Source organism: Camelina sativa, chromosome 14, assembly GCF_030686135.1.
Source record: "Camelina sativa cultivar CO46 ecotype springtype chromosome 14, ASM3068613v1".
Lineage (NCBI taxonomy): Eukaryota > Viridiplantae > Streptophyta > Magnoliopsida > Brassicales > Brassicaceae > Camelina > Camelina sativa.
Window position 1 is genome coordinate 14,233,485 of NC_141893.1, and position 25,308 is coordinate 14,258,792.

General features: G+C 33.2%; 4 protein-coding genes across 12 annotated transcripts; 2 read left to right on the forward strand and 2 right to left on the reverse strand.

Moving 5' to 3' along the window:
* Positions 1-3,254: 3,254 nt before the first annotated feature.
* LOC104741617 (uncharacterized) lies at positions 3,255-7,888 on the reverse strand. Of its 5 annotated transcripts, XM_087485589.1 has the most exons (7): positions 7,663-7,888; positions 6,868-7,494; positions 6,620-6,777; positions 6,352-6,412; positions 6,217-6,272; positions 5,884-5,977; positions 3,255-3,672 (listed from the first exon to the last, which is right to left on the reverse strand). In XM_087485589.1, exons 2-5 carry the CDS (start codon positions 6,937-6,939, stop codon positions 6,261-6,263), a joined length of 303 nt encoding a protein of 100 aa, XP_087341715.1. In that variant the 5' UTR covers positions 6,940-7,494; positions 7,663-7,888; the 3' UTR covers positions 3,255-3,672; positions 5,884-5,977; positions 6,217-6,260. The 5 variants fall into 5 exon arrangements, 1 of the variants encoding a protein (XP_087341715.1); XR_015580501.1 differs by lacking the exon at positions 7,663-7,888 and having other exon boundaries at positions 6,620-6,668; positions 6,769-6,869; XR_760342.3 differs by lacking the exon at positions 7,663-7,888 and having other exon boundaries at positions 6,352-6,536; positions 6,620-6,668; positions 6,769-6,869.
* A 2,401-nt stretch (positions 7,889-10,289) lies between these two features.
* Positions 10,290-11,431, forward strand: LOC104757363 (uncharacterized). The gene has a single exon (XM_010480097.2). The coding sequence runs from the start codon at positions 10,347-10,349 to the stop codon at positions 11,181-11,183; it is 837 nt and encodes a 278-aa protein (XP_010478399.2). The 5' UTR covers positions 10,290-10,346; the 3' UTR covers positions 11,184-11,431.
* A 6,644-nt stretch (positions 11,432-18,075) lies between these two features.
* Positions 18,076-20,258, forward strand: LOC104741620 (F-box protein At1g30200). Its single transcript, XM_010462505.3, has 2 exons — positions 18,076-19,442; positions 19,832-20,258. Exon 1 carries the CDS (start codon positions 18,264-18,266, stop codon positions 19,416-19,418), a length of 1,155 nt encoding a protein of 384 aa, XP_010460807.1. The 5' UTR covers positions 18,076-18,263; the 3' UTR covers positions 19,419-19,442; positions 19,832-20,258.
* An 89-nt stretch (positions 20,259-20,347) lies between these two features.
* LOC104741621 (transcription factor TCP24) lies at positions 20,348-24,009 on the reverse strand. Of its 5 annotated transcripts, none has more exons than XM_087483713.1 (4): positions 23,813-23,909; positions 23,443-23,626; positions 21,846-22,912; positions 20,348-20,626 (listed from the first exon to the last, which is right to left on the reverse strand). In XM_087483713.1, exon 3 carries the CDS (start codon positions 22,880-22,882, stop codon positions 21,884-21,886), a length of 999 nt encoding a protein of 332 aa, XP_087339839.1. In that variant the 5' UTR covers positions 22,883-22,912; positions 23,443-23,626; positions 23,813-23,909; the 3' UTR covers positions 20,348-20,626; positions 21,846-21,883. The 5 variants fall into 5 exon arrangements, with proteins under 5 accessions (XP_087339839.1, XP_010460809.2, XP_087339838.1 ...); XM_010462507.2 differs by having other exon boundaries at positions 21,846-22,963; XM_087483712.1 differs by having other exon boundaries at positions 21,846-22,963; positions 23,443-24,009.
* Between the last annotated feature and the right edge of the window lie 1,299 nt (positions 24,010-25,308).

A 25,308-nucleotide genomic window follows, 5' to 3' on the forward strand; every position in this document is an offset into this window, starting at 1 on the left:
GAAGCTTTGGGGGAAGACGATGCTCGGCAATGCATCGGTCGATGCAAATGCGAGGACAGCGCTTAAAATCTATGGTTTTCGTGCTATGTCGAGCATGCATCAGTCGATGCAAGTTAACCTTGCATTGGTCGATGCTGATCTTGCGTCGGTCGACGCAACCTCCATCTGGTGTCGGTCGATGCATGTTGGTGTCGGTCGATGCTGAGTCCTGGTTTGTTATTGTTGATTGTTGATTGATTATTGATGGTTAGAGATGGGAGGATTTCCTTACTGAGTGTTTATAAAATACTCATGCATTACAATTTGTGTTTGCGGTGCAGGTAAAGGCAAAGTGTGATCATGGAATCAAGGCAATGAAGAGGAGGATGTTCTAGGGACTCGATTGGATGTTGTTTGGCATTGTTAGGTTGCTAGAGTTGGGTCTTTAGAACTTGCTATGTTGCTGGTTCTTTGGTTTCTGTTGTTTTGATATTGGAATGGTTATGATTTGATTATTGGATAAGTATTATTGGAATATTATTGGATATTGATATTGGTTATTTTTACTGTATGATTGTGGTTGTGGTTAGGTCGTTTCAAATGGCGTGTTGAAAAGATGTTGGTGAATTATATTATATTAATCTCTACTAACTAAAATAAATTGTTTCTTCATACTGATGTATTTCTCACACTATATTATTTTGAAAATATTATAGATTTATGTAATCATGTGTTAATAGTTTTTGTAAACTAACTATTAAATCTCGTAAGTCACTAGGCGTCATAAAAGTTTCTTCATATCGAAAAGTTCAATTCAAACGTCTTCTTCAATATTGTAGAAAATTTGAGGAAAAGTAATACTCTCTTTTCTTGGGATTAAATAGTGTGTATGATTTAGCTTAGTCTAAGCTGCTTAGATGACCCAACTTACAAAATTTAGAGATATTACTAAATAATGGTTAAGTTGAACGCGCTAGGGAATTTTTCTATCTTAACATTTGAACGACTGTCGAAAGATCTTTTATTACACATTTTAGAGATGCTACCTCGTAATGTGAACTATATGTATAATGTGAATTAGATGTACTGTCATAAGAGCATGTTTATCGGTTATTTTGTGGTGGGTGTCAAAATAATAAAAAACAGAAAAGTCATAAAAAGTGATGAAAGAGAAATATACAAGGTTTCTGCGAAGACTTTTATAGACATCCTCAGATTTTCTTCTTGCTAAATGTTATAACTTAATTGGTTGATATTTAGAAAAAAAATAAAATTTGAATAAAATTATATTATTATATTAAAATATTATTTATACTCTATTTTCGACTGATAAACATGCTCTAAGAACATTTCCATTGGGAGACTCTTATTTTGAAGCTCTTATATTTTTTTTGATTAAAAAGTATACTTTTACAAAATAAGAAGTTTTTGTTGTTAAATAAAATTATACTCCTCCAACGGTAGATTCTTGTTAGGTTTCTTATTTTTGAAAAAAAATTATTTTTAAAATATAATTAATTTAAGTAGAACAATTAGTTTAAATATTAAAACAATTAAATTTTTATTAAAATGGAAATTACTGCATTTCATAAACTTTTAAACATACAAAACATAAATTAATATTAAAATAAAAGTAGAAATCACAAATGGGGAAAAAGATTAGTTGTAATCTTGATTTATGCCAAACTTTTGCCAAACATTCTCAACCAAATCATCCTTCAATTGTTGATGTTTTGTTGATTAAGAAGTTCCTTACGCTTGCTCAGCATGATCATCATATTGGTGACATTTGAAGGTATATCAGTTGAATTTGTGGAGTCCACTTGTGAAGTTCCGTTTGCTTCCACTTGTGCGAATTCTGTTGGATCATACGGCGTGTACTCATCTCGTTCGTCTTCTACTATCATATTGTGAAGTATGATACACGCTCTAATATCTTTCCAATTGTTTCCTTATCATGGATAAGAGCTGAGTTTTTTACTATGGCGAAGCGAGGTTGCAAGACTCCAAAAGCATGCTCGACGTCTTTACGGCCAGCTTCTTGACATGTAGCATAGCAAACAAGGATGCCTTTGGACATTGTGGAATCTGAATAGATTGAATAAAAGTAATCCATTTCGGATAAATACCATCAGTAAGATAGTAAGCCAAATTATACTCCCGGCCGTTGACAATGTAATTCACTTTTGGAGCATGACCTTGTAATATATCATCAAAAACTGGAGAGCGATCAAGAACATTGATATCGTTTAATGTACCTGGAGGTCCAAAAAACGTGTGCCATATCCACAGATCTTATGACGCTACAGCCTCTAAAACAATGGTTGGCTTTCCGGATCCACGTGTGTATTGACCTTTCCATGCAGTTGGGAAATTCTTCAACTCTCAATGCATACAATCAATGCTTCCTATTATCCCGAGAAATCCTCGTAGCTCGCCAATATCGAGTAAACGTTAAAGATCATCTGGTGTGGGTCTCCTTAGATACTCATCTCCAAATGAATTTATGACTCCCTCAACAAAATTTTCAAAGCATTGAATCGCAGTGCTATCAGCAAGTCGGAGGTATTCATCAACTGCATCAGCTGCACAACCATATGCCATCATACGAATTGTTGTTGTACACTTCTGTAGTGCAGAGAGACCGAATATTCCGGTAGCATCTCTTCTTTGTTGAAAGAATCGAATTTCATTGGAGAGTCGATCATTAATACGCATGAACAACGGCTTGTTCATTCTAAATCGATGACGAAAAAGTTGCAGAGGGTATGTTGCATCTTCACTAAAATAATCGTTCCACAATAGAGCGTGTCCTTCGTCACGCCATCGATCAATGAATGCTCTCTTTTTCTTTGGCGCTTTTTGACGAGTACTAGGCTGAACAATAAGATTTTGAAAGATTGATTGGTAACTTGATCGGTAATCTGATTGTTGATTTGATCCCTAAGTTGATCAAAACAATCATCTAGCATATCATCAAAATTATTTCTAGAAGAAGAAGCCATTTTTGAGATATAAGTAGAATGTTTAATTTGTGAGAATATTGGAAATTGATTGTGAAAAATAATGTATAAAAATGTGTGACTTATATAGAATATTTTGTGGTGTACATACATTTACAAATGTGTGCTATAGAAATATGGTCTAAAAACATATGGTGAGTTTACAAAAAAACTAATAAAGAGTAGTGTACTTGCTTAAAATTTGTGGTCATACAAACAAAAAAACAAAATAGAGAGCTGTACTTGGTAAAAATTTGTGGTAAAAGTTACAAAAAAACAAAAATAGAGAGCTGTACTTGGTAAAAATTTGTAGTCAAGGTTACAAAAAAAAAATAGAGAACTGTAGTTGATAAAATTGTGTGGTAAACAAAAAACAGAGCAAACACTCTTTGAACACATCTCTATATCTTCCACACATCTCACAGATCACTCTCCGGGCCGGTCCACAGAACAAAACACTGAAGGAAGAACAGAGCAAAGTTTATTTCTTTACAAATCTCAGTGATCATGATCTTTCGAATCAAGACAAATCTTTTTTGCCTCTAAGTGAAAGTGATGTTGGTTGTAGTATAAATGCTGGAGTTATCCTGAAGACCAGACTTCTTGACATGTCCGAAGCATATCTCGAAACAAGTACACATCTGGAACGATGTCTTTTTGCTCATCCATGATATGCTTGACTCAGAGTAGGCTGATAACATTTCAGAACACATAACATTCAACCGATTACATAAACTGATATCGTGAACACATAACATTCAACCGATTACATAAACTGATATCATGAACACATAACATTCAACCGATTACATAAACTGATAACTTTCACTCAACCAAACAAAAATCATTCAACCGATTACATAGAAGTGAATACTTTCACTCATATAAACAAAAAAACGTTCAACCGATTACATAAACTGTTACAAATTTTATTTTGAAAACATTTCAGAAATGAGCTTCTCCTTTCAAGTCATATCTGCTTCACTAAGTGGCTCTGCTTTTGCAAGTAGACTCTCAAGCATGATATGCTTGCTATGCTTTTCCTTCAATGCATACTCCTTCTCTCTTATAGCAAATCCTTCGCTTGCTCCTCGGCAGTTAATGTATTGTTCACAGTCCTTTTCGATTTTCCCTTTGAAGCTTTAATACCAGGTGGCCGAGTTATTGATTCATCCTCTTCATGTGGTTGGGAGCTTGAAGACTGAGCAGAGCCATCTCCGCACTTTCTTCTTTTTGTTGTTGTAGTCCCTCTAGTAGATGAAGATGAACACCATTTATGGTCATGCCTAAGCTCTCGCCATGCATGCTCCAAGGTGAACTTCACCTTATGATCATTGAAGTATATTTGGAGTGCTATCTTCATAACATCATCTTCATTCATCCCACTTGATCTCTGCTTTTCTACTGCCTCATAGCAACCAACAAACTTTCACACTATATCATTGATCTTCCCCCACCTCTGCTTACAATGCATGGCCTCTCTATGTGGCCGACCTGCATCCTTTGGACTTGCTGCAAAATATTTTGCAATCTGAGACCAAAATGTTCCACCTTTTTGCTTATTTGAAGTGGTTGGATCCTTGCTCGTGTTTAGCCCATGTACTGATGAGCAGAACATCATCTGCTGGTGAACATGTCTTTCTTGTTCTACGGCCTATTTGTGTGGATCCATCTTCACTTGGAGCATCATGGGGACAATGGGTACTAAAAACAGGGACTTGTGATGAACTGTCGTAAGGATTGGCGTCTACATTTTGGGTTTCTTGTTGACTATGTAAGAGGTCCATGAAGCAAGAGTTATAAGGATTCATGGAATCGGGTGAATCCATATCTTTTTTTCTGTGTGGTTGTTAAAAAGAAAAGGAAAGAGATTGCTAAAGGATAATGGAGAGGAAGGCTTTTATTTATGTAGGTGTGTATTTGGGAATGAAGAGGGAGACTTGTATTTATGATGTTTGATGTATGTTAGTGTTAAAACATTTTGGTTTGTGTTGGTGTTAGCAATCAATGTCAAAATAAAGAGTTTACCTAAACTAAAAGGGAAAACGTCCTGGTTTCCCATGAGAACTATGATATCGTACCAGATGGAGCCCGATCTTTACCCCCGTCCCAGATGGCTCTCCTGAAATTCTTTTCAATCTATATACCCATATATCTGTAATTTACGTTTTGTATCTCCATGAGAATAGAAGATATCATCTATTTCACCATTGCTATAGGTTTAATTGGTTTACTATTTGATTAACCGAGTGACGAAGTTTACAAACCAAAATAAACCTGATTTCGACCCGATTAAAACCTGATTTTGACCCGATTAGAAACATAACCCTCAACCGAGAAATCCCTAAAATCACATTTTAACCTCTTTTTTGTTTTCTCTCGCGACGAACCCTAGAAAATCAAATTTCACCATCGATTTCTCAAATTGAATCGATGGATTTAATAATCCGATCTGGTTTTGGGCAACAAGATGGTATTGGGCAAAGAGATGGTGTTGGAGAACGAGAGTACGATGAAGAAGGAGAGGATCGAGATGAATTTCACGTCGATATGCTTGCTCAGGAATTTACCGATGCTGAAGAGTCGATTCGTCATGATACGTACCCAGAAAGTGACGACGAGGAAGAAGGTCGTGGTCGTGGTGCGGGTCGTGGTCGTGGTGCGGGTCCAGAGAGGGTGTTTACGGATATCGGACGTGGTGATGGAACTTTGTGGAAAGACCAATCCTTCTACAATGGGGTCGCATTCAAGGAGAGTGTCTTGGAACATCCTATCGAACATTAAGTATGATGTAAACACCTAAGCATCATCTAAGAAGCATTTATCACAACCAACAAACTTAAACACAATCAATTCAACACTCAAGGCTTACCTAATCTAGAAAAAAAATCAATATACTTACCTACTTTGGGAGCACTTGGTTTTACAGCCAGTGTTAAGCGAAGAAAACGAAATTGAAAGACTTGCATCGAGAATGTGAAAGACCTGCATCGCCCCTGCAATGAAACGGAAAATTAAATTGAAAGACCTGCATCGAGAATGTGAAAGACCAAACCAAAGTGTGGGATGAATATAAACAAAATCAAAATCATCAGGATCAATATCATCAGGATTAGCGAGCACACTAGTAATCATTTTCCTCCTAATCATTTCAAACTAGTAAATTGTTGCAAATAAATCTAAACAAGTACACATTAGAAAGAATTTGAGCTAAAAGGCAGGATTAGAAAGATACGGAGGCTGTGTGGTGTTCTTGTAAATCGAGGTCTTCCAAATGAGTCATTGAAAAACCTGCAAAACAAATTCCACCATATGTTAGCCACCAACATATCACATCAGGTGAAGCTAAAAAAACAGTAAAAGTGTTAACCTCTGTGGTTGATTTGATAGGAGGAGTAACTTGATAAATATCTTGAGACTTGCTTTTTATCCTGAGGCAAGAAAAAATCGGTTATAAAAAAAAAGTATGTTGAACTCAAATAAAAAGTGAGGATAAGTGTGCAGGAGTCATGATTTCAGGATACTCTCCGCCCTTGCTTGAACTGGGGACCCAACCTGAGATGATGACCAAATGCATAAGTGTTGTTCTTAAATCAAATAAAAAGTTGATGAGGTTCACCAATGTTCAAGTAGCTAACCTCAAATCATAGGGTGTTGATAGAGTCTTGCCTGATCCACTTTGGTCAGCTACAATACAACTCTTTCCATCAATAACTGGTGCAAAAGCCAGAGCATGCATCATGGTAAACAAGAACGGTAAACCAATAACAGTAAGAAAATTGGTTACCAGAAGAGCCTGCATCATGGTAAAGAAGAATGGTAAACCAATCGTCCTTATCTCTTGCATATACAACCGAACGCCTATCATCCCAACCCCGAGAGTTACCAGAAGAGCCTTTTGAATATGATCCTCATCTCTCGTTATTACTGAACTTTTGAGGATTATAAACCTCATCATAAGCTTTATCACGTCCCTGGAATCTATATAAGTCTTTGGCAACAAAACGCCTGTCTTCTATACCCCTAGAGTTAACAACAGAGTCTCTTGAATATGAACTTCGTGATCCTGCTATGTCGTTATCAGTATACTTTCGAGGGTTTGAAACCTCATCAATGGCTCTATCACGTCCTTCAAATGGATCCACATACACCAAACTCTTTCAGCTGTGAAACATCAGATGGGAATGGAATAGCTCCCAGTAATAGAAAATATAGAAACAAGATTAAGAGAGACAAGTATTAGCATACTCAAATCCAGATAACATAATTTAAACAAGAGACCAAACAAAACAATCGGAAATGATCCCAACATAAACCAGCTCAAAAATCAATAATAGTTATACCTCAGAGACACGATCCCACCAGCGAAACTCATTCATGAGCACCAACAAACCAGTGCCCTCTTTGTGGTCAACACAATCATGTTTCCTCTGCTAACCAATTATCTCCGTTATCATCAACCAATCTCTACTCCACCTTCTTCTCATCCCTTTCCGTCAGTTCTTCGATATACCTAATTCCTCAAGTTAAAGATCGATAGATCAAACACACAATATTCTCCTCCCAAACCGATAAAAAACCTTAAATTGACCAAATCTTTGATATATATATATATACACACAAGAGACGATTTATTCACAAGACTAAACAATAATTGATACAAATTGAAACATGAAATTACCATCAGATGGAGATTGGTTAACCATCGACTTTGGTGGAGAAGACTCTCAAATCTCTCGTCGATTGGTCAGAATTTCTGATTTGTTGTTTTGATTGCTTAATCAATACCTCTGACTGAAGATTGTTTGATCAGTAGTTTGATTCGAGATTTGTTAATCAACAAGATCAAAAGTGAGCCAAAATTTCTCTTCGTTTGGAGAAAATAACGCGAAGAAATGCAGAAAAATAAAGAGAAAAAAGGGAAAAATAAAATAAATTGTTTGTTATATAATAAATTATATCAATTAGATACAGATAGCACACAAACTCTTTCCAACAAGAGTTGGTGTTAAAACTTACTAAATAAGAGCCAATTCTCGTCTATTTTACCATTTTTGATTTATTTTTAATCTTAATTAAAATAAGAGTATTGCTAAAAAACCATGATAAATATACCAATGGACTTGCTCTAAATGTTCTATCCTTAAAATATAAAGTATATTCAGTTGGAACTAAGAAGTCCTTTTTTACAAATAAATACACTAAAATGACTTCAGACAAGACCGGTTTAACGAGAAGTTACTTTCGTAGAAATTCAGGGACAACTAAATTATCTATATATATGTAGATAACGGGTAGATAATATTAGTATATGGTTTTGTATAAAACCTAACCAAAATGGTTTAGTCACTTGTAATATTGATCAAGATCTTTAACAAATAATGATAATAAAAAATCAATCAAGGATATACGATGCTAGTTATTGAAAGATTTCGATATTGAGCTTAAATTTAAGCTAGTAGCAGTGTTAAGCTCTAGTTTTCTTATGGGAGTATTATAATCATTTACATAGGTTATAGTCAACAACAAGAAACAATGATTAGCCGTCACATGATATGTAACGATTAACTATAAGAAAAAGAAAAAGTATATATAGTCTTTTGAATATAGACGGCCTAGAAATATCAGGAGGAGGCATATATGATATATGATATATCATATATCTATCAAAAGCCGACAAAATTCTTAAAGCCTTTTTGTATATTTGTATGAACGATAATTCATTTCATTCTTACCACGTCAGTCGTAAAATTATAACTTAGTGATGAAAATATCTAAATATAATAATTATGAGCAAGACTAAGGTGATGACAAGGAACTGGACTGAAGTTTACACGACTACTAAATATACAACTAACTTGCTCATGCAGCTGCAACGTGGTTATACATTGCGTGCGTTATCCTATATTTGTGGTAACTAATAAATAAATTTAACATTAAGACATTTCAGGGATGAGAAAAGAAAAGAAAATTATTGGTATGAAATTATCTGCAATTCACACTATATAGTAGTTGTCTACTCTAGACCAAAACCCAAACAACCAAATGACCCACGTAAACAAGTAAATCTGCAGTATAAATAAATTATAAATTATATATAGTAGATCAAACATGTACGAATTTACATTTGAGTTCAAATATAACTACCATGGTGCTACTAGAACATGGTAACTAATATTGCACATTTATTATGTTTCTTTTTCATTTTTTAGTTAAGAAATATTGGAAAAGTCTAGTAAGTAAAAGTTGGTTAGAGTGAGAAGAAAATCTCAAGGTTCGTAAAGGAAAAAGTCAAGGATATTGGATATAGGGAGCAGTATAGTAAAGATAGTAAATATAGAATTTTATTTTTTTCTCATAAATTTTTGTTCATGACCAAATAGGCAAATAAAATTTTCTAAATAAATTTCAATTTTTACAGGGTACATATTTGTGAGTTGGTTAATGTTTAGAAGATAATTTATGTTTTATCAAAATTAGTAAAAACATATCATAGGCCATAGGGTATATATATATATATATATATATATAAGTATATAACGCATCGAAAGGTATGATAAAATCCCGTTGAACCAGATTTCAATATATTTATTCGTTAAGTGATAGTGAATCATGAGGTGATGCAATTAAAACAACCCACTTCTACGTTTACGTGGAAGAAGAATAGATCTATCACGATACCTATGAATAAAATTGCATTACGACGTGACATTAAAGTATTTATCCGAAAACTAGAGTTAATGACTTAATTCAATTTCACAGAATTTAGATTTGAAGTGCTATACATGTTTTTTTTATAAATTCATATCATGAGTTATAGAATAATAATACTACTTAACTTCACAAAATGTAATTAATTCATCGTTATATATATACAATTAAAAAGGAGAGATAAAATCGTGAACATATCCGATTATTGTGTTGTTGTCTAATGATGACGTGTCGTAACTCTGCTGTACCAATGCTCGAGCGTGATCGATGCCTTGACAAACTATGTTTCCCGAATTAATTAAATTTTGTATCGTAGCATAACACTTTTATACAAATGTAATTCTTCAAGTAGACAAGATTTGTATCCTATATTAATTACTAAATATGAATTGCCGGGCACCTACCAGGATGTTTCACATATGAGTACCCTTTAGTTTCCACGTAAATCACTATGACGCGACAAATCTTGAATCGTGTCAAAACTTTTCCAGTACAATAATATATATTTCAAGGGCAATTTCGATATTTCATTAACTCAATGATTCATATCCATGACCCTCTATATAAAGGGGCTTCCTCTACACCTCAAAAGATCAACACAATTACACAACTCTTCATTACTTAACTCTCGTTTCCTCTCTTGACAAGTGAAAAATGAAAGAGATGCCCTCTTACATGATCGAGAACCCTAAGTTTGAGCCTTACAAGCCAAAGAAACGGCGTTGTTACTCTTCTTCGGTGCTTTCTATCTTCTTATCGATCTTCACTTACATTTTGATCTTTTACGAAGTATCCCCATCGTCTATCTTCAAAGACACGAAGGTCTTGTTCTTCATCTCCAACACTCTCATCCTCATAATCGCTGCAGATTATGGCGCCTTCTCTGATAAAGCGAGTCACGACGTTTACAGTCAATACACCGCCGCAGCCGCAACGATGAGAAGCCGTGCAGATAACTACTCTCCTATTCCTGTCTTGACATACCGAGAAAACACTAGAGATGGAGAAATCAAGAACCCTAAACATGTGGAAACCAAGAACCATAAAGAAGAAGAAGAAGAACCACCGATGGTGAAAGAGATCGTTTACGTTTCTCCTCCCGAGAAAATGCTACGAGTGGTGAACGAGGAGAAACCTAGAGACGACGTCGCTATCGAGAAATATAAACCTGTTACTGATGAAACTGTTGTTAGCGTAGAAGTTTCCAACGCAAGAAATCATATGAACCCTAAATTGTACGGGAGAAGTAAATCAGATAAGCCACGGAGAAAGAGGATCAGTGAAGGTATAGAGACAAAACGTAAGAGTTATGGTCGAAGGAAGTCCGATAGCTCGACATGGATGGTTGTTCCGGAGAAGTGGGAGAATGTTGAAGAAGAATCCGAAGAGTTTTCAAATATGTCGAACGAGGAGTTGAACAAACGAGTCGAAGAGTTCATCCAACGGTTCAATAGACAGATCAGATCTCAATCACGAGTTTCAGCTACGTAAATTAAATTGATCCTAGTATTAATTTAGTCAGTACTTTTCTTTTTGAACGTAGAGTATGGTTTAAGAAACTTGGTGATGAGACGACTATTTTTGCAGTCGTCGTCGGTGTAAATTATTATAAGCAGTAGAATATGGAAAGGATAATTGTTACTGATAAATACAGTATTTGGTCCGTTGTAAAAAAACAAAAAATTATATATATATATATATATATATAATCGCTTAATGCAAAGAAAAACATTATAGTATCGGTTAGTTATGCTACATGTGTTTAGATTCGTAAAGAATAATTAGTTTTTTTTTTCTTTTTGATCTTGTTCATAAAAATTAAGTCAATTAGGAATGGATCATATTCCATTTGGAACATTCTGATGTAAAATCAATTAGATACCCAGATGAGGTTCGTAATCCTTTTTAATGGATCTTGTAGGATATGTGAAAAAGCCTATATCAATGTTTTTGAGGTGTAAACAAAATTTGGAATGATCTATCTTGATGGACAATACTACATAAAACCTATTTTGGTCGTCGCTGTTTATGCCCCTGTATTGATTGGGTTTTTAAATTTAGGCCCATGAATTCTTTACTCCAGTAAGGATATCTCCCTTCAACTTACCACACATATGAAGTGAATTCCTAAGACTTAAGTGTTTGCTAAAACAGAAGATTTTATTAAAACTGATTGTTTATTAGAAAAAAGATTCCCGACATCAATGCGTTTGTTGTATTATGCATATCAATAGTAATTATGTTGATGATGATGGAATGAGTTTGAAAACAAAAATGCTAAAGACATGAAAATGACTCGAAGATAATATGCCATATGCGAGGGACGGTGAAATTGGATTCGGATCAGATTTTTATGAACTTTTCTATAAATAAAGGACCACAAAAATAATCACTAGCCAAGTTTAATGATTGGGGAAAGGCATTGTTAGACGTTAGTTATTATTTTCATTTTTTTCCGATAAATATTCAATGTCAAAATGTCTAGTGACTTAGAATTGTTAACATCTCCTAATATATACTAGTGTCCACTAGATAGCTGTGGTTGGTACGTAATAATGTCCGAATCTTCTTGTAACGTTGAAATAATTGTCGAAGACTTGTAAAAGTCCATAAACTAGCTTTCAAACTTCAAAGCATTCAATTTTCAAGGCTAGCTCCAAAGTAATGGAGAAAATGAAAAAAAAAAAAAAAAAAAAATGTGTGATATTCAGCCAAAACTAAAGAAGGAAAACAAATCGACAGGCTTTAGACAAAGCTCTAAATGTTTCAAATTTTTGTATATACAGATAATACATACTATTATATGTTTGGGGGCAACCAGTGAATAACAGTTTTTTGAACATTTTAATTTCTCCACATGCCCTTTTAGCTGGTAGAAACTCAGTTATGCTATCAGTTTGAACATACACCCATCATTGTTAGCACAATTTACATTGTTTAGCTGACATAAACTTATCAAAAATTGTTGTTTATATAGTACTCGATCGATCCATATCTCTTTGGAAACATCTTTTGTAATAACATAAATCATCTGTAGTATTGTAAATATGTTATTGATATTAATTATGAGAAAAAAACTTTTAGAAAGTTTTAAGGAAATTAACAAGTGAATTTCTTGAAAATATCAAATTTTTGTAGCTCATTCCGCAATGAATGTCGTAACCCAACATAAGACCTTCAATCACGCCACGAACGAAGTCGTCCTGATCTTTGTATATAAAATGGAAAAGAGAAAGAGCGTGAGATGGTCATCAAGAATAGAGAGAAAAGAGAAAATACATTTAGGTCAAAAATCAAAATAGTCCCAGAAAATAAAGATGTTTGTTGTTAAAGAGGAAAGGAGTTTATCAACCACAATCTCTAAACAAGCCATATAATACACGTTAAGGTATTTAATAGTAATAAACATTTAGTTGAAAATAGCTGATTCATCCAATAGGGAGTACATAATTTGCTACTATGATTTAGATTAGTATAAAAGCAAACGAAAGTGAAAAAGTGGTGAATCTCCGTACGAATTTCCCGGGAAAGGTACAGACAAAACACATGGACACATGCGACGCCGTGTCTCCCGTGAATCCCTTACGATGTAATCTACCCAAGTTAGTGGATAAATTAAATGTTAATGCTTGACGACAAAAAAAAAATGTTAATGCCAATGTGAATAAAATAAAGGGTTATAAATTATACTAATGATTTTTTAGCTTTTACCTCTTCTGATACGAAAAAAAAAACAAAACAAAAAACTACTTGATCCAAGGGCCTAAAGGCATTTGACATGTGACTACGTGAAGCAAACACAAACACGTACGTATATGTAGCATTAGTTAGGTACTTAGGTTATTTGGATTGGCTATTACGTGAGATGGAACTTTCTCTGTTAATTGTAAAGCCCATTATGTATACAACAATGATCACCATTCGATTTTTAATCATTTACAAAAAGTAATATAGCAGTCAAAGAAGTTGCCAAAGATAAATTGTAATGTATGTAACATTTTATTGTATTTTATGATGGAGATGGCAAGTAACATTAGACCCCAAAAAAACGTAGAAATGGATTGCAACGTACGGTCAATGCGAAGACTTTACTCAAAAATCAAATTTGTTTATAAAGAATGTATTAATGAGGATCTCATTAATGACAAAAACCTGCAAATGCATTCCTGTACTTTGATTTTAATTATTGAGTGTGGTAGCAAATATGATCTGGCGCATCTTTCCAACCAATTCTTTTCTCGCATTGTTCCAATCACAAGATATGTTTTCACATTAGAATGTTATTGTGTTTTTATAAATAAATCAGTATGTGTATGTCTAATCATATGATATGATTGTTATAGACATACACTATGTTATGGATAGATAGATCATAGATGGTAAAAATTAGCTAATACTATATAACTGATATTTCTCTTTTGCCGGGTTAAGAGATCAACAGGGTTGTTTGTAGAAGAAATAAAAATCAAAAAGTGCGGTGAAGAAAAAATGTTCGTATGTTGACATCTTCACGAATTAAATGAGATTGTTTATATTATCCAATCCTATACAGGAGTTTTTAAAATTTAAGAAAATAAAAATCAGACATTTTTAACTTAATATCCAACTAGTTGTCTCATGCTTTTCTCAAGTCTTATCCACTATAAATCAACGAATATATATACCTAATCTCAATTAGTTAATACTTAATATATACGTCAAACAATAATGATTATAAAACTGATATAAATGCAACTTGCACCAACTCGTCACTAGGTGGAGACCCATATATTGCGACTTATAAGGCAAGACTACTGCGAAATTCAAATATATGATATGCACATACTTGTTATATATTTATAGACAATACAAAGAAACGTCCACTAAGGACGACTATGACATTAACTAAAATAACACTATTATATCCACACAAAAATGTCGTAGATTTGGATAATAATTGATTGATAACTAAAGTACTTATTCAGATAAACATTTACATTACTATATTAGTGTTTTCTATGGATAAGGTTTATTATAGACGTGTGATGTTTTAATATGCAATCAAGAATTTGGACTAAGCACAAACGTTTTAACTTTAAGCATCGTGGTCGTGGTGACATTTTTCTTTTATATACCGATTACTAGATTTGGACCCTGCAACATCACGCATTGAAATATATTTCATTATTTTTAAAATATTATATATGTAATTGTTTATAATTATATTTAGATGCAACTGCAAACAATTTTTATGGTAAATATCACTATGGGATTTAAATCTATTATGTAAGTCTTATATTGTTAATTTTAATCTCTGCTAGAGTATATAAAATTATTAATCCGTGCTAGAATGTATCCAGCAGCTTTCGTGCTAGAATATATAAAAATTTAATTTGTGCTAGAGTATGTAAGTCTTAAAATTATAATATAAATAAAAAAAAAATCAATCCGTGCTCTAGCACGGTCCTAATTTTTATTGAACGTTGTGGTTTATCAATAAAATCTGTGGAAAATAAATTTGTAATATTGTGTTTAAAGATCTTTGGAAACAACTTGATATAAGACTAAAATCTTCAGAAAATACAGTTTGGAATATCCATGATTTTATTTCTTATCATTAATATATTTATCAATTTAGAATATTCCTAATTAATGTTGCACCAATATTTAGGTGTAACCGATTAATATATGAATTAATCTATAACCTATTTATAATATATTTGTAACCATTTATTAAAAATTTAAAATCTACAAAAACTATGTTGTGTACTGTACTTCTCTTTTATTAAAAAGGAGATAAAAATTAGAATGCGGTTCATAACAACAAAAAAACAGAATGCGGTTCGTAGGAATAAAAATAGTGGTAAAACTAGAAGTGGAAATATATATAAGTGGTAACACGTTAAGTCGTTAACAATTGAAAAATAAAATAAAAACATATGTTGAAGTACTGTTTATTTTATTTGGTAGTCACCAAAGTGGTTAATCTCGGGTTGCAAGTTGGTGGCTACATGCCTACATATCAAAACCTAAGTCTTAAAAAAGTTACAGATAAATTGTTTGAAATGTATTATATGTTTGTGTTTTTTTAAATGAATTGCATATGGTTAGATATTAATGCAGAAAAAGTAAAAGGTAAATTATAAAAAAACTAAGATCATCATTAGTGGTCGTTACTCTCCCATAATTTTTATTATTAAAAATCAATAAAATAATATATACAAAAAAAGAGAATGAGAGAGAACGGTTGCTTTAATTTTCTGGAAAGAAATGCTTCACTTTGATTTTACACCTTGCATCTTTCTATTAGCTACAAAATAAAATATATATATATTTTTTTTTTGAGAAACAGGGTATAATTCTCCCAGTAATGATGCTCTAAGAGCATTATTAGCTGAAAACGGTTCACCGTTAATCAAGGAAAATAAATATATATTTTAATATATAACTAATAACATATTGATATGTGGAGAAATAGAGTGAGAAACGTTACTTCCCCTAGTAACTTCAGAAACGTTTCTCTTATTTTCTCTCTCTTTTTTATATTTTTTTATTACTCAACCACCAATAATAATGGTCTAAGGTCTCAGGATCTCTTTTATATCTTAATATTATGAGATAAAAAAGCTCCATATATTATGAGATAAAGAAACTCCATTTATGTTTTTTTTTACCAAAAATTTGTCAGTTATGTGAAAACTTACAAATCATTTTGACTTTCTCATAAGTTCATAACCTATTTTCAAATTCCGGGAAACCTACAAAATTTTCCCTATAAATGTTTGGTAAATTTTGAAAATATTATTGTTGCAAGTCTTCAGAATTTTTGTAAGTTTTCTTACATGCTTTTGCAAGTCTATTGGTAATGCATCACAAGTGTCACAAATAAGCAGTGCATGTTTCAGGATCATTCTTTTTTTCTTTTTCTGTTTAGAATACTTTTTACCAAATTAAGTAACCGAAAGAAGATACTTTTTTGTTCTTAAAAGTCACTAAATTTGTTGACATATTAAAACATGATTAAAGAAAAAGATATTGGTAGATTATAAGTAAGATTTTGCTTTCATCCACCTTTTTAGTGTGAATAAGAATTGAGAAATCTCAGTAAAGCCATGCGACTGAAACCATACCTAACATGTTTTGTTTAGCCAAATAAATACCTAACATTTTGTTATCACCAATTTATAATTTCTGATCCATATCTACATCATTTCTTATTAATTAAATGAAATCGAAGTTAATTGTCAAAAAAAAAACTATATCATTTCTATATATTGCCATAAACTATTTAAATTAAATGTACACTATTCATGGTATTTGAAAACCAAAACTTTTTAAAGACAGTGAAATTTAGGTTTATGATATAGTAGGTTTTTCTTTTGTTAATGTTAATATTGTTGCTAGATTGTGTGTCATGTGTTAACAACAAATAAACAATAGAATATGAATATTTAAATATTGAAAACGCCTTAGTTGGTCTTTTACCAATAAGGCAATAACGAATACGAAAATATTTGAATTATTGAAAATTAGTTTTGCATTATCTTTAAAATAGAATTGTATGTTAGAAAAACCACTACTCTTCTTCTCTCGTTAAAACTCCAAACTCCAAATGTATAATATTTAAAAGATCAGTTTTATTTTCCAACATAATCACCTAAACCATTGAAATTTGTTTGAAATGTAACGAACAAAAATTATAGTGTCGAACAAATTAGAATTAGGTTCCAATTCCTTCGACAAAAAAAAAACTAAAATACGATTATATTAGAAAGAATCACAAAAAAAGAAATAAATAAACGATTCCTTAGAAATATAGTAAACACCTGTAACAGAATTGCGAAAACGATTTAAATAATTAAGAGAGTTTAACTATCATAATCCATAAATTAATCATGCGAAATTATAAAAACTAAGGGGGAGGTATTGGTTTAGGATTTAGAAAGAATTTTAATGACTTTAAAAGTTAGGTAAAATATGTTGTTATTCAATCAAGATTTTTAAAAACTCTTTAAAAAATTGGTGTTATTGGTTGTGGATTTGTAAAAAGTTATCTAAAATCTTGATAAATCTAGTGTTATTGGATTAAGAGTTTTATAAAGTCATTAAAAGTTTTATGTTATTCAAGTAAAACAAAAGAATCTTGGATTGTTAATGAATTCAAATTTTATGTTATTGGTTTAGGATTTTATATCATTTCCTTCATAACAAAAGTCATGAAAACTCTTTTATCAAATAGAAAGATTTTACAAGATTAGAAAAAACAAATCATCAAGATTTAAAAAAACTTCCTAAACAATCTCTTAGAATCCTTCATTTTTTACTTTCAATTTTCTATGATTCTAACAATCAGCAAGAACGTAAAGTCATTAAAATTCTTTCTAAATCCTAAACCAATACCTTCCCTAAGTGAGATCTCTCTCTCATTTAATAACGTAGCAAGTAACAAACACATCTTTGCTCTCTTTGCTCTCACTAAAAGACAAAAGCAATCACGAGCCAACACCTCTTCATCAATGGCGTCTCTTCTCTCCTTCTCCTCAGATCTCACACTCTGAAACCCCTCTCTCCTTCAAAAAGAAAAGGGAAGTCATGTCTTACCTTCTCCGCACCGATCCAGTTTCACGAATCCACCCAGAGCCTCAATCTCCAACCTCTTTCGACCACTTCGATCTTCTCCCTGACTCTCTCCTCCTCTTAATCTTCGATAAAGTCGCCGACGTCAAAGATCTCGGCCGTTGCTGTATCGTCTCCCGTAGATTCCACTCTCTCGTCCCTTTCGTTGAAAACGTTCTCGTCCGCGTTGATTGTGTTATCTCCGATGACGACTCTTCTTCCTCTGATGATAATAATAACAACCGTCGATTCTCACTCAACGCTGCTTCGATTTCAGACGCCGTCGCTGTTGGCGGCTCCTTCTCCGCCTTGTTCCGTCTCGTCTTCGCTCCAATTTTCAAACCGTTTCAAGCTCTAGGCCAGTTCCTAGGACCGAAACGATCGTCTTCTTCGTTCGACGCTTCGTTTTCGTCGATCGACGGCGAGATCGAGCAAGGCGGCGTAACGCATCACTCGCCGACGCAGGTTTTGAAAAACTTCAACGAGATTCGGTTTCTGAGAATTGAACTCCCAACAGGTGAATTAGGGATCGAAGATGGTATATTACTGAAATGGAGAGCTGATTTTGGATCTACGCTTGATAACTGTATGATTCTCGGCGCTTCTTCGGTGATTAGATCGAAGAATCTTGAGAATTGTGTTGTTGTTGATGAAGACAATGGTAACATACCTGAGTCGTTCTACACTAACGGAGGGCTTAAGCTCCGTGTTGTGTGGACGATTAGCTCGTTGATCGCAGCTTCGGCTCGGCATTATCTTCTCCAGCCGATCATCACTGAGCACAAGACGTTAGATCGTTTGGTTTTATCTGATGCTGATGGGCAAGGTGTTTTGTGTATGGATAGAGAACAGCTTGAAGAGCTTAGAGTTACTCCTTTATCAGCTTCTTCTGCTTCGAAGAGGACGCTTGTGCCTGCATTGAACATGAGGCTGTGGTATGCTCCGCAGTTGGATTTACCTGATGGTTCGGTTTTGAAAGGTGCGACGTTGGTGGCTATTAGGCCGAGTGAGTCTAAGAAGGAAGTTTGTGATGCTTCTTGGTTGTCTGATGCGTTTGAGGAACCGTATGGGACTGCGGCTAAGATGTTGATCAGGAGGAGGACTTATTGTTTGGAGATGAACTCGTTCTGATTTTGCATTACGACCCGATTTCAGGTACTATATTGCATTGTGCTGTTCTCTGATATTTGTGTACTGCTCTGTTTTGGTCGTTTGAACTATGTCGCTGCTAGAAGAAGAAAATGCATGTACTTAGAGAACCAATCTGAGGGGTTATATAATGATTTTTGCTTTGTCTTTGCTCATGTTATGTGAATTGTGTTAGTTTGGGTGATGATGTTTCTTGAGCTGAAGTTTCATGGTTCTTGTTGAGAGAATACATTACCTGCAGGACCATAACAATTTCACTGAAAATGTGGTTGATTTGTGGCCAAAACTAATGAAACTTGAGTTGCTATTCGGACGTATCATCGAGTCTTGTATCTGTTTTAGACTGTATTATACGTGTAGAAGCTAGTACAGTGTTAATCATAGACATTTTGCAGGTGGTGGGAGCAAACAAATCCACTTATACTGGAGGATGCCGGAAAGAGTACAGAGAGAGATCACAAATGTCCTGAAGCTTAAAACCGCAACTCTCTGACTTTTTGACACATACTGCTTCGCCAGCCATGCGGAGCGCATCGGATCTGTAGGCATGGATGTCTAAGGGAGTTACTCTGAAACCGAAGAACGCCATTGTACATAGACTCTTGTAAGATTATCCGAATGAGCAAAGAACATGTGTGTGGTCTGTGTTTAAAAGAGACACATAACAGCATAGGAATCGCTGTAACACGGAAGGGATCATGTTATAAAAAGAGTCTGTAATAAATATTTATAAGCTTTATTTCGACACTCTGATGTTCTGTTCTTGATACTTAGATGTTCTGTTCTTGAAGCTAACTTCATAAAACAATGATCTTCTACTGATTCTCCTCTCTACTTTGATATATGCTCTTGTTTCACTTATGGCTTGCACCATCAACTCGCATATCCACCATCATGGATAGTAAAAATTGTTTTGAAACCTAAAATCAGAACACTCGTATTGCCCCCAATTGTAACCTAGAAGCTCAGAAAAAGCTTCATAGCATGCAGCCAACAGAATGAGGATGAACACACATAAAAACATATATATGATTCATACATACATAATACATCTTCTTAACAAACAACAATTACTCACGGTCTTAACATACAACCAATCATGCTTCTGATTGCAATGGGGGATCCATATATATATATATATGCCCAGGGCTGCGCAAACATAGTCTTCCCTCAAAATTACACTTCCTCTCCTGCATTTCAATTCCAAGAAACATTGTCATAAATCAACCATATATCTTGATGAAGATAAAATTCCCAATCGGGTTGTTAAAAAACCATTATCAAGAATTCCATATGTGCAAGTTAAACATTGGACTTTAATCATTGGCCTTAACACAAAAACACATTTTATATCATCTTCCTTAACGCAAAAATACATTTGAAAGGTGACATTATAACTACAAAAACTCATCTATCCTCATTACTAGAAACAAATCCAACCTTTATAAAGAAAATGTTTTATGTTATGTAAAGTTGAAGAGACCTAAGATGTGAGTGATGCCCTGAAGTAAAGGGCAAGAGCTCATGGGACAACAATGAAGAGATGGGTTAGATTCCGACACAGAGCATGTGGTGCCACTTCAGGAGGCCAATGTTTTCAAACAATTTTTTTCACATTTTTTGCCAGGCAAAAACACTCAACGTCCCATCTTTTCTCTAAAAATAAGTATATAAAAAGGACAAAGTTCCATTGATTCTTTCACAGCAAAAGTCTTTATTATCTAATATTTGATTCTTTCACACCAATAATAATATATTAACCAACTACTTTCTTATCCTTAAACAGTTAATCAACTCACTACATTTTCCATTAAAAACATTAAATTTCCATAAAGATTCCTAAACCAAGAACTTTGAATACTAAAAGTATTTATTAATTCATAAGCTTAAATTTTGGTAAGCATAGTATCAATCAGAAACATGGAGTCAAAAGGTTAGGTGAATGTGTGTGATGAGAATGAAATAAAACACAACAAAAGTTGGAGACAAATTAAATAAAATCCGGATCTACCCTTAAGAGAAAATAAGTAATGATCACAACAAATTGGAGCAAAAGTGATGATGCTAAGGAAGAAGGGAACCCAACATAGTACAGATGAGGAGACATAACACACGATGAAGCCCTCTTTTCAAATTCATCCACATGCCCTTTGGTTATTAAATCTAAAATGTAAGTCATTACTTCGAGACGCACAAACAAAAAAAGCAATGAAGTCAAGAAATGACTCATCAATGCCACGCCCCCAATAAACCATCTTTCTTTTGTGAAATCAAGAAACCAAAATTTTAACAAATCAAACAACATGGTACTATTACTAAAACTTATCTAATCAATCCATTAACCATTTTTAAAACATTGAATTAATGAAGAACTGAGATTGTAAAAAAAAGATAGTAAAAAATACTAACCAAGATTGTGGAGAGATGAAAGGGAAGCATTTTGACTCCTATCTCCTATCTTTATCTTTATCATCGGAGTTCCTGTTTCCTTCGCCGTAATAAAGATACAAACGGCCATCAAAAGTAGAAGGCAGCTGGTGGCTATGGTGGTCAAGAGGAGGAGGTGTAGCCATGAAAAAGGAAATGCTCTGACTATCCATTGGAGAAGAGGAAGAAGAGGAAGACGAAATCGATGCCCTTTGAGTAATGTTGTTGTTGAGAAAGAGAGATTGTGAATTGGACTGAAGGGTCCCCCTACTACTGTAACCTCCATTAAGGGCAGAAGAAGAAGAGATTCCAAAGTTGTATTGATCAGGTACAAAGGAGAAAGGGTGGTTATTCTGATTCATTGTTGGCTCTTGATGAGATGTTGAGGATGAGTTTGGTATGAACTGAACCGGGTTGAAACAATCAGAACCACCGGTCCAATTCCGGTGGTTATCCGGCTGTTGCTGTTGTTGTTGTTGGTCAAAGCCGCCGGTGAGAAGCTGAGTGAAGGAGCTTTGATGAGCATTCTGCAAATCTTTATCTCTTTCTTTAGCAGTTCTATCTCTAGCTCTCTCTCTTGCTTTCCCACGAATCTCTGTCCTAGACAAAGACAACAACGAGCTCTCAGATGTTCCACTACTACAAGCAGATTTGGTCTGGTTCTGATTCTCAAGATCGAAGTTAGTGTTGATCGGAGGAAGATCAGTGATTGAATCAGAAGCTGCGTTGATAAGCCACTCAACAGCTTTGCTTGGCTGATCAAATCCAAGACGATCTTGAAGATCATAGAACTGGATAGCTGTAGCTACCGAGAGACGTATCCTCCTATCTCTCAAACCTTTTGAAGTCAAGACTTTGCTGTGTCGATCTTTGCCTCCTGAAGCTCGTGAAACCCTAATGATACGAGACGATGGATTGTTCCAATCCTTCATCATTCCGGTGTTGTCGTCTGTAAATCTCTGTAGCTTCCTGCTTTGTTGTTGTTGTCTTTGTACCTCAATGTCTTCGTCCAACTCCATTGAAACGCTACTCTCATACTTTATCAGAAGCTATGATAAGTAAAACACACAAAAAGCCTGAGTATGTTGCAGTGATTGAATCTGTGAAAGAAAAAAAAAAGAAGGAAGAAGAAGAAGAAGATTAAAGTCATTACTGAAAAAGCTGAAATATGAATAATTTTGTTTCATTGAAATTAATAATACCAATTTTGTAGATCTGCAAAGCCTATCTTTTAAACATTCATATGTTCAATAGCTTATAGACCTATAGCTTAAGAGCCTTTTCAGAAACCCTAAATTAAATATATGTAAACCTATTAGACCTAGCTATAGGAGATTGATAAAAAAGATTAGAAGCTAGCTCAGGTCTGAAAATAATAAATACCCACAAGTCAAAAGAGAGGTTTATTAGCTGAAGAAGATGAAAAAGAACTACAACACTAAATGAAATGAAGCTTGCCCTAATAAACATGGTAGGTTTGCAAAGTAAACAATCTTGATTACATTAAAGAAAAGCTAAAAAGATTTTAAATATAAATAAAAGATTTGCCTCAAAAATCACCAACAAAGAGAAATCTCACTTTGGATTACAGGTGTCAACTGTCCAAGCTCACTGTAGAACAACAATGGCGGCGACTGTAAAAAAAGAGACCAAACTATCTTTTTTTTTAAACGAGCTTCTTCTTTATCCCTTTGGTATTGTTATCATGCTTAGATCTCATCATAGCTTCCATAATAAACATTAGAGTGTTGAGATCCACAGATCTGCCATAATAATCAAATCGAAATGGTTCTATATAAGATTTACAAAAAAATATTCGTTTGAGGTAGGGTTTTAGGATGTTTTTTTTTTAATTTCCCAGGAAAATCAGACGAGAAAGTGAAAGAAAATTAGCAGAAAATGGGAATTGGAAGGAGACTCTAGAGGGAGAAAAGTGTTTTTTTTATTACCTGTTAGAGAAAAAAATATCCACAGTAGAGTAAGTAAGTAAAGCCTTCGGACAAGGGAAGACAGAAGTGCACTGTTTTGGACTGTTTTGTACTTTCCTTTGTTCTCTTCTCTCTCTTTTTTACCCTTACTTCTTTCTCTGTTTTACAAATCTGCCACTCATTTGTTTACCCTACTGTACTTTACAATTGGAATATAACTCTCTATTGGTATAAAATGTATGCATGTTTAATCATTTCTACGAGTTTTGATGTAAGATCTGATAAGACAGTAGCTAGGATTAAGCAGATAAGATATAATATTCTAATTTGTTTATGTGTAGATGAAAGAAAATAGATATAATAAAGGCAAGTGCATTTAATTTATTAAGCTCTAGTCAGAAAATCTTTAAAAGAGTAATTTAGAGTATATTTGCTACATATAGTTTGTGTGCTGTATAATTCCTGAATCTTATTCCTGAATCTTATTATATAAAGTTTAATATTAAAGTTACTCATTAACAAGATCATGATACGTGTCAAATATATGGATTAGATGTTGATACGTGTCAAAAAAAATCTCTTTTTTATAAACTTAGTAGGACAACAAATTATATTTACAGAATTTTACATGTTTATATTTTAAAATTTTTATTTCTCTAAATCAAAAAAGAAAACTAACAAAATCAATATATTTTCCATTATATGCTAATTATATTATACGTGTGTTCTCAATAAAATTGGACATGTGTAAGCAAAAACTTAATTTATTGAGCATGTATATTAATCAATAAATAATGAATAACAAAGTTAAAAAGAATAACATAATTTTAGTCGGATATAAATTGTATTTATCGTTGTAATATAAAATTTTATTGTATTTATCCTTGAAAGATTAATGAACTTAAAAAGAAAAAAATTCAATACATGATGTGTATTAGTATAGCTTTACATGTTTTATTTTAGAGATTTTAATGCATGTAGTATGAGAAACCTGAAAAAAATAGAAAAAATGAGTTTGTAGGAATGAATTTTTGGTTAATTGACGGAAATTGACAAAAGTAATACTTATGAAATTATGACATATAGAAGAATAATATATAGGATATTTTTGGATTTCTAAAATTTTTTTGGATGTTAACGGATTTTTTGACTGATTATTTTTATTGTTAAATTTGAAATACTAAACAATATACATATTATCTCATATGATCCTCATATTCTTTTTGTTATTAAAATTTTAACTCTAATCAATGAAAAAGTGAACTATGGTTTTACGATGAAATAGATAGTTAAATGTGATTACTAAAATGAATGTCTAATAATGATGAGATTTATTTTGGATTAAAATTTTCCAAATTTTAATATGTATCATTTAAAAATAAATAATTTAAGAATATTAGTAATTTTTTATGTTTGATTTTATAATTTCAACATGTGTACTTATGTACTGCATATGTTAAAACATAACATAATTCAAAATAGATTATAATTTATAGGAATGAATCTTCGGTTATTTG

Coding starts and splice junctions, on each gene's coding strand:
- LOC104757363 (XM_010480097.2), top strand. CDS start 10,347: ATGAAAGAGATGCCCTCTTACATGATCGAGAACCCTAAGTTTGAGCCT.
- LOC104741621 (XM_087483712.1), bottom strand. CDS start 22,882: ATGGAGTTGGACGAAGACATTGAGGTACAAAGACAACAACAACAAAGC.
- LOC104741617 (XM_087485589.1), bottom strand. CDS start 6,939: ATGATGAGGTTTATAATCCTCAAAAGTTCAGTAATAACGAGAGATGAG. Junction 6,778..6,867: donor ATATTCAAAAGGCTCTTCTG/GTAACTCTCGGG, acceptor ACCATGATGCAG/GCTCTTCTGGTAACCAATTT. Junction 6,413..6,619: donor TCAACACCCTATGATTTGAG/GTTAGCTACTTG, acceptor TTCTTGCCTCAG/GATAAAAAGCAAGTCTCAAG.
- LOC104741620 (XM_010462505.3), top strand. CDS start 18,264: ATGTCTTACCTTCTCCGCACCGATCCAGTTTCACGAATCCACCCAGAG.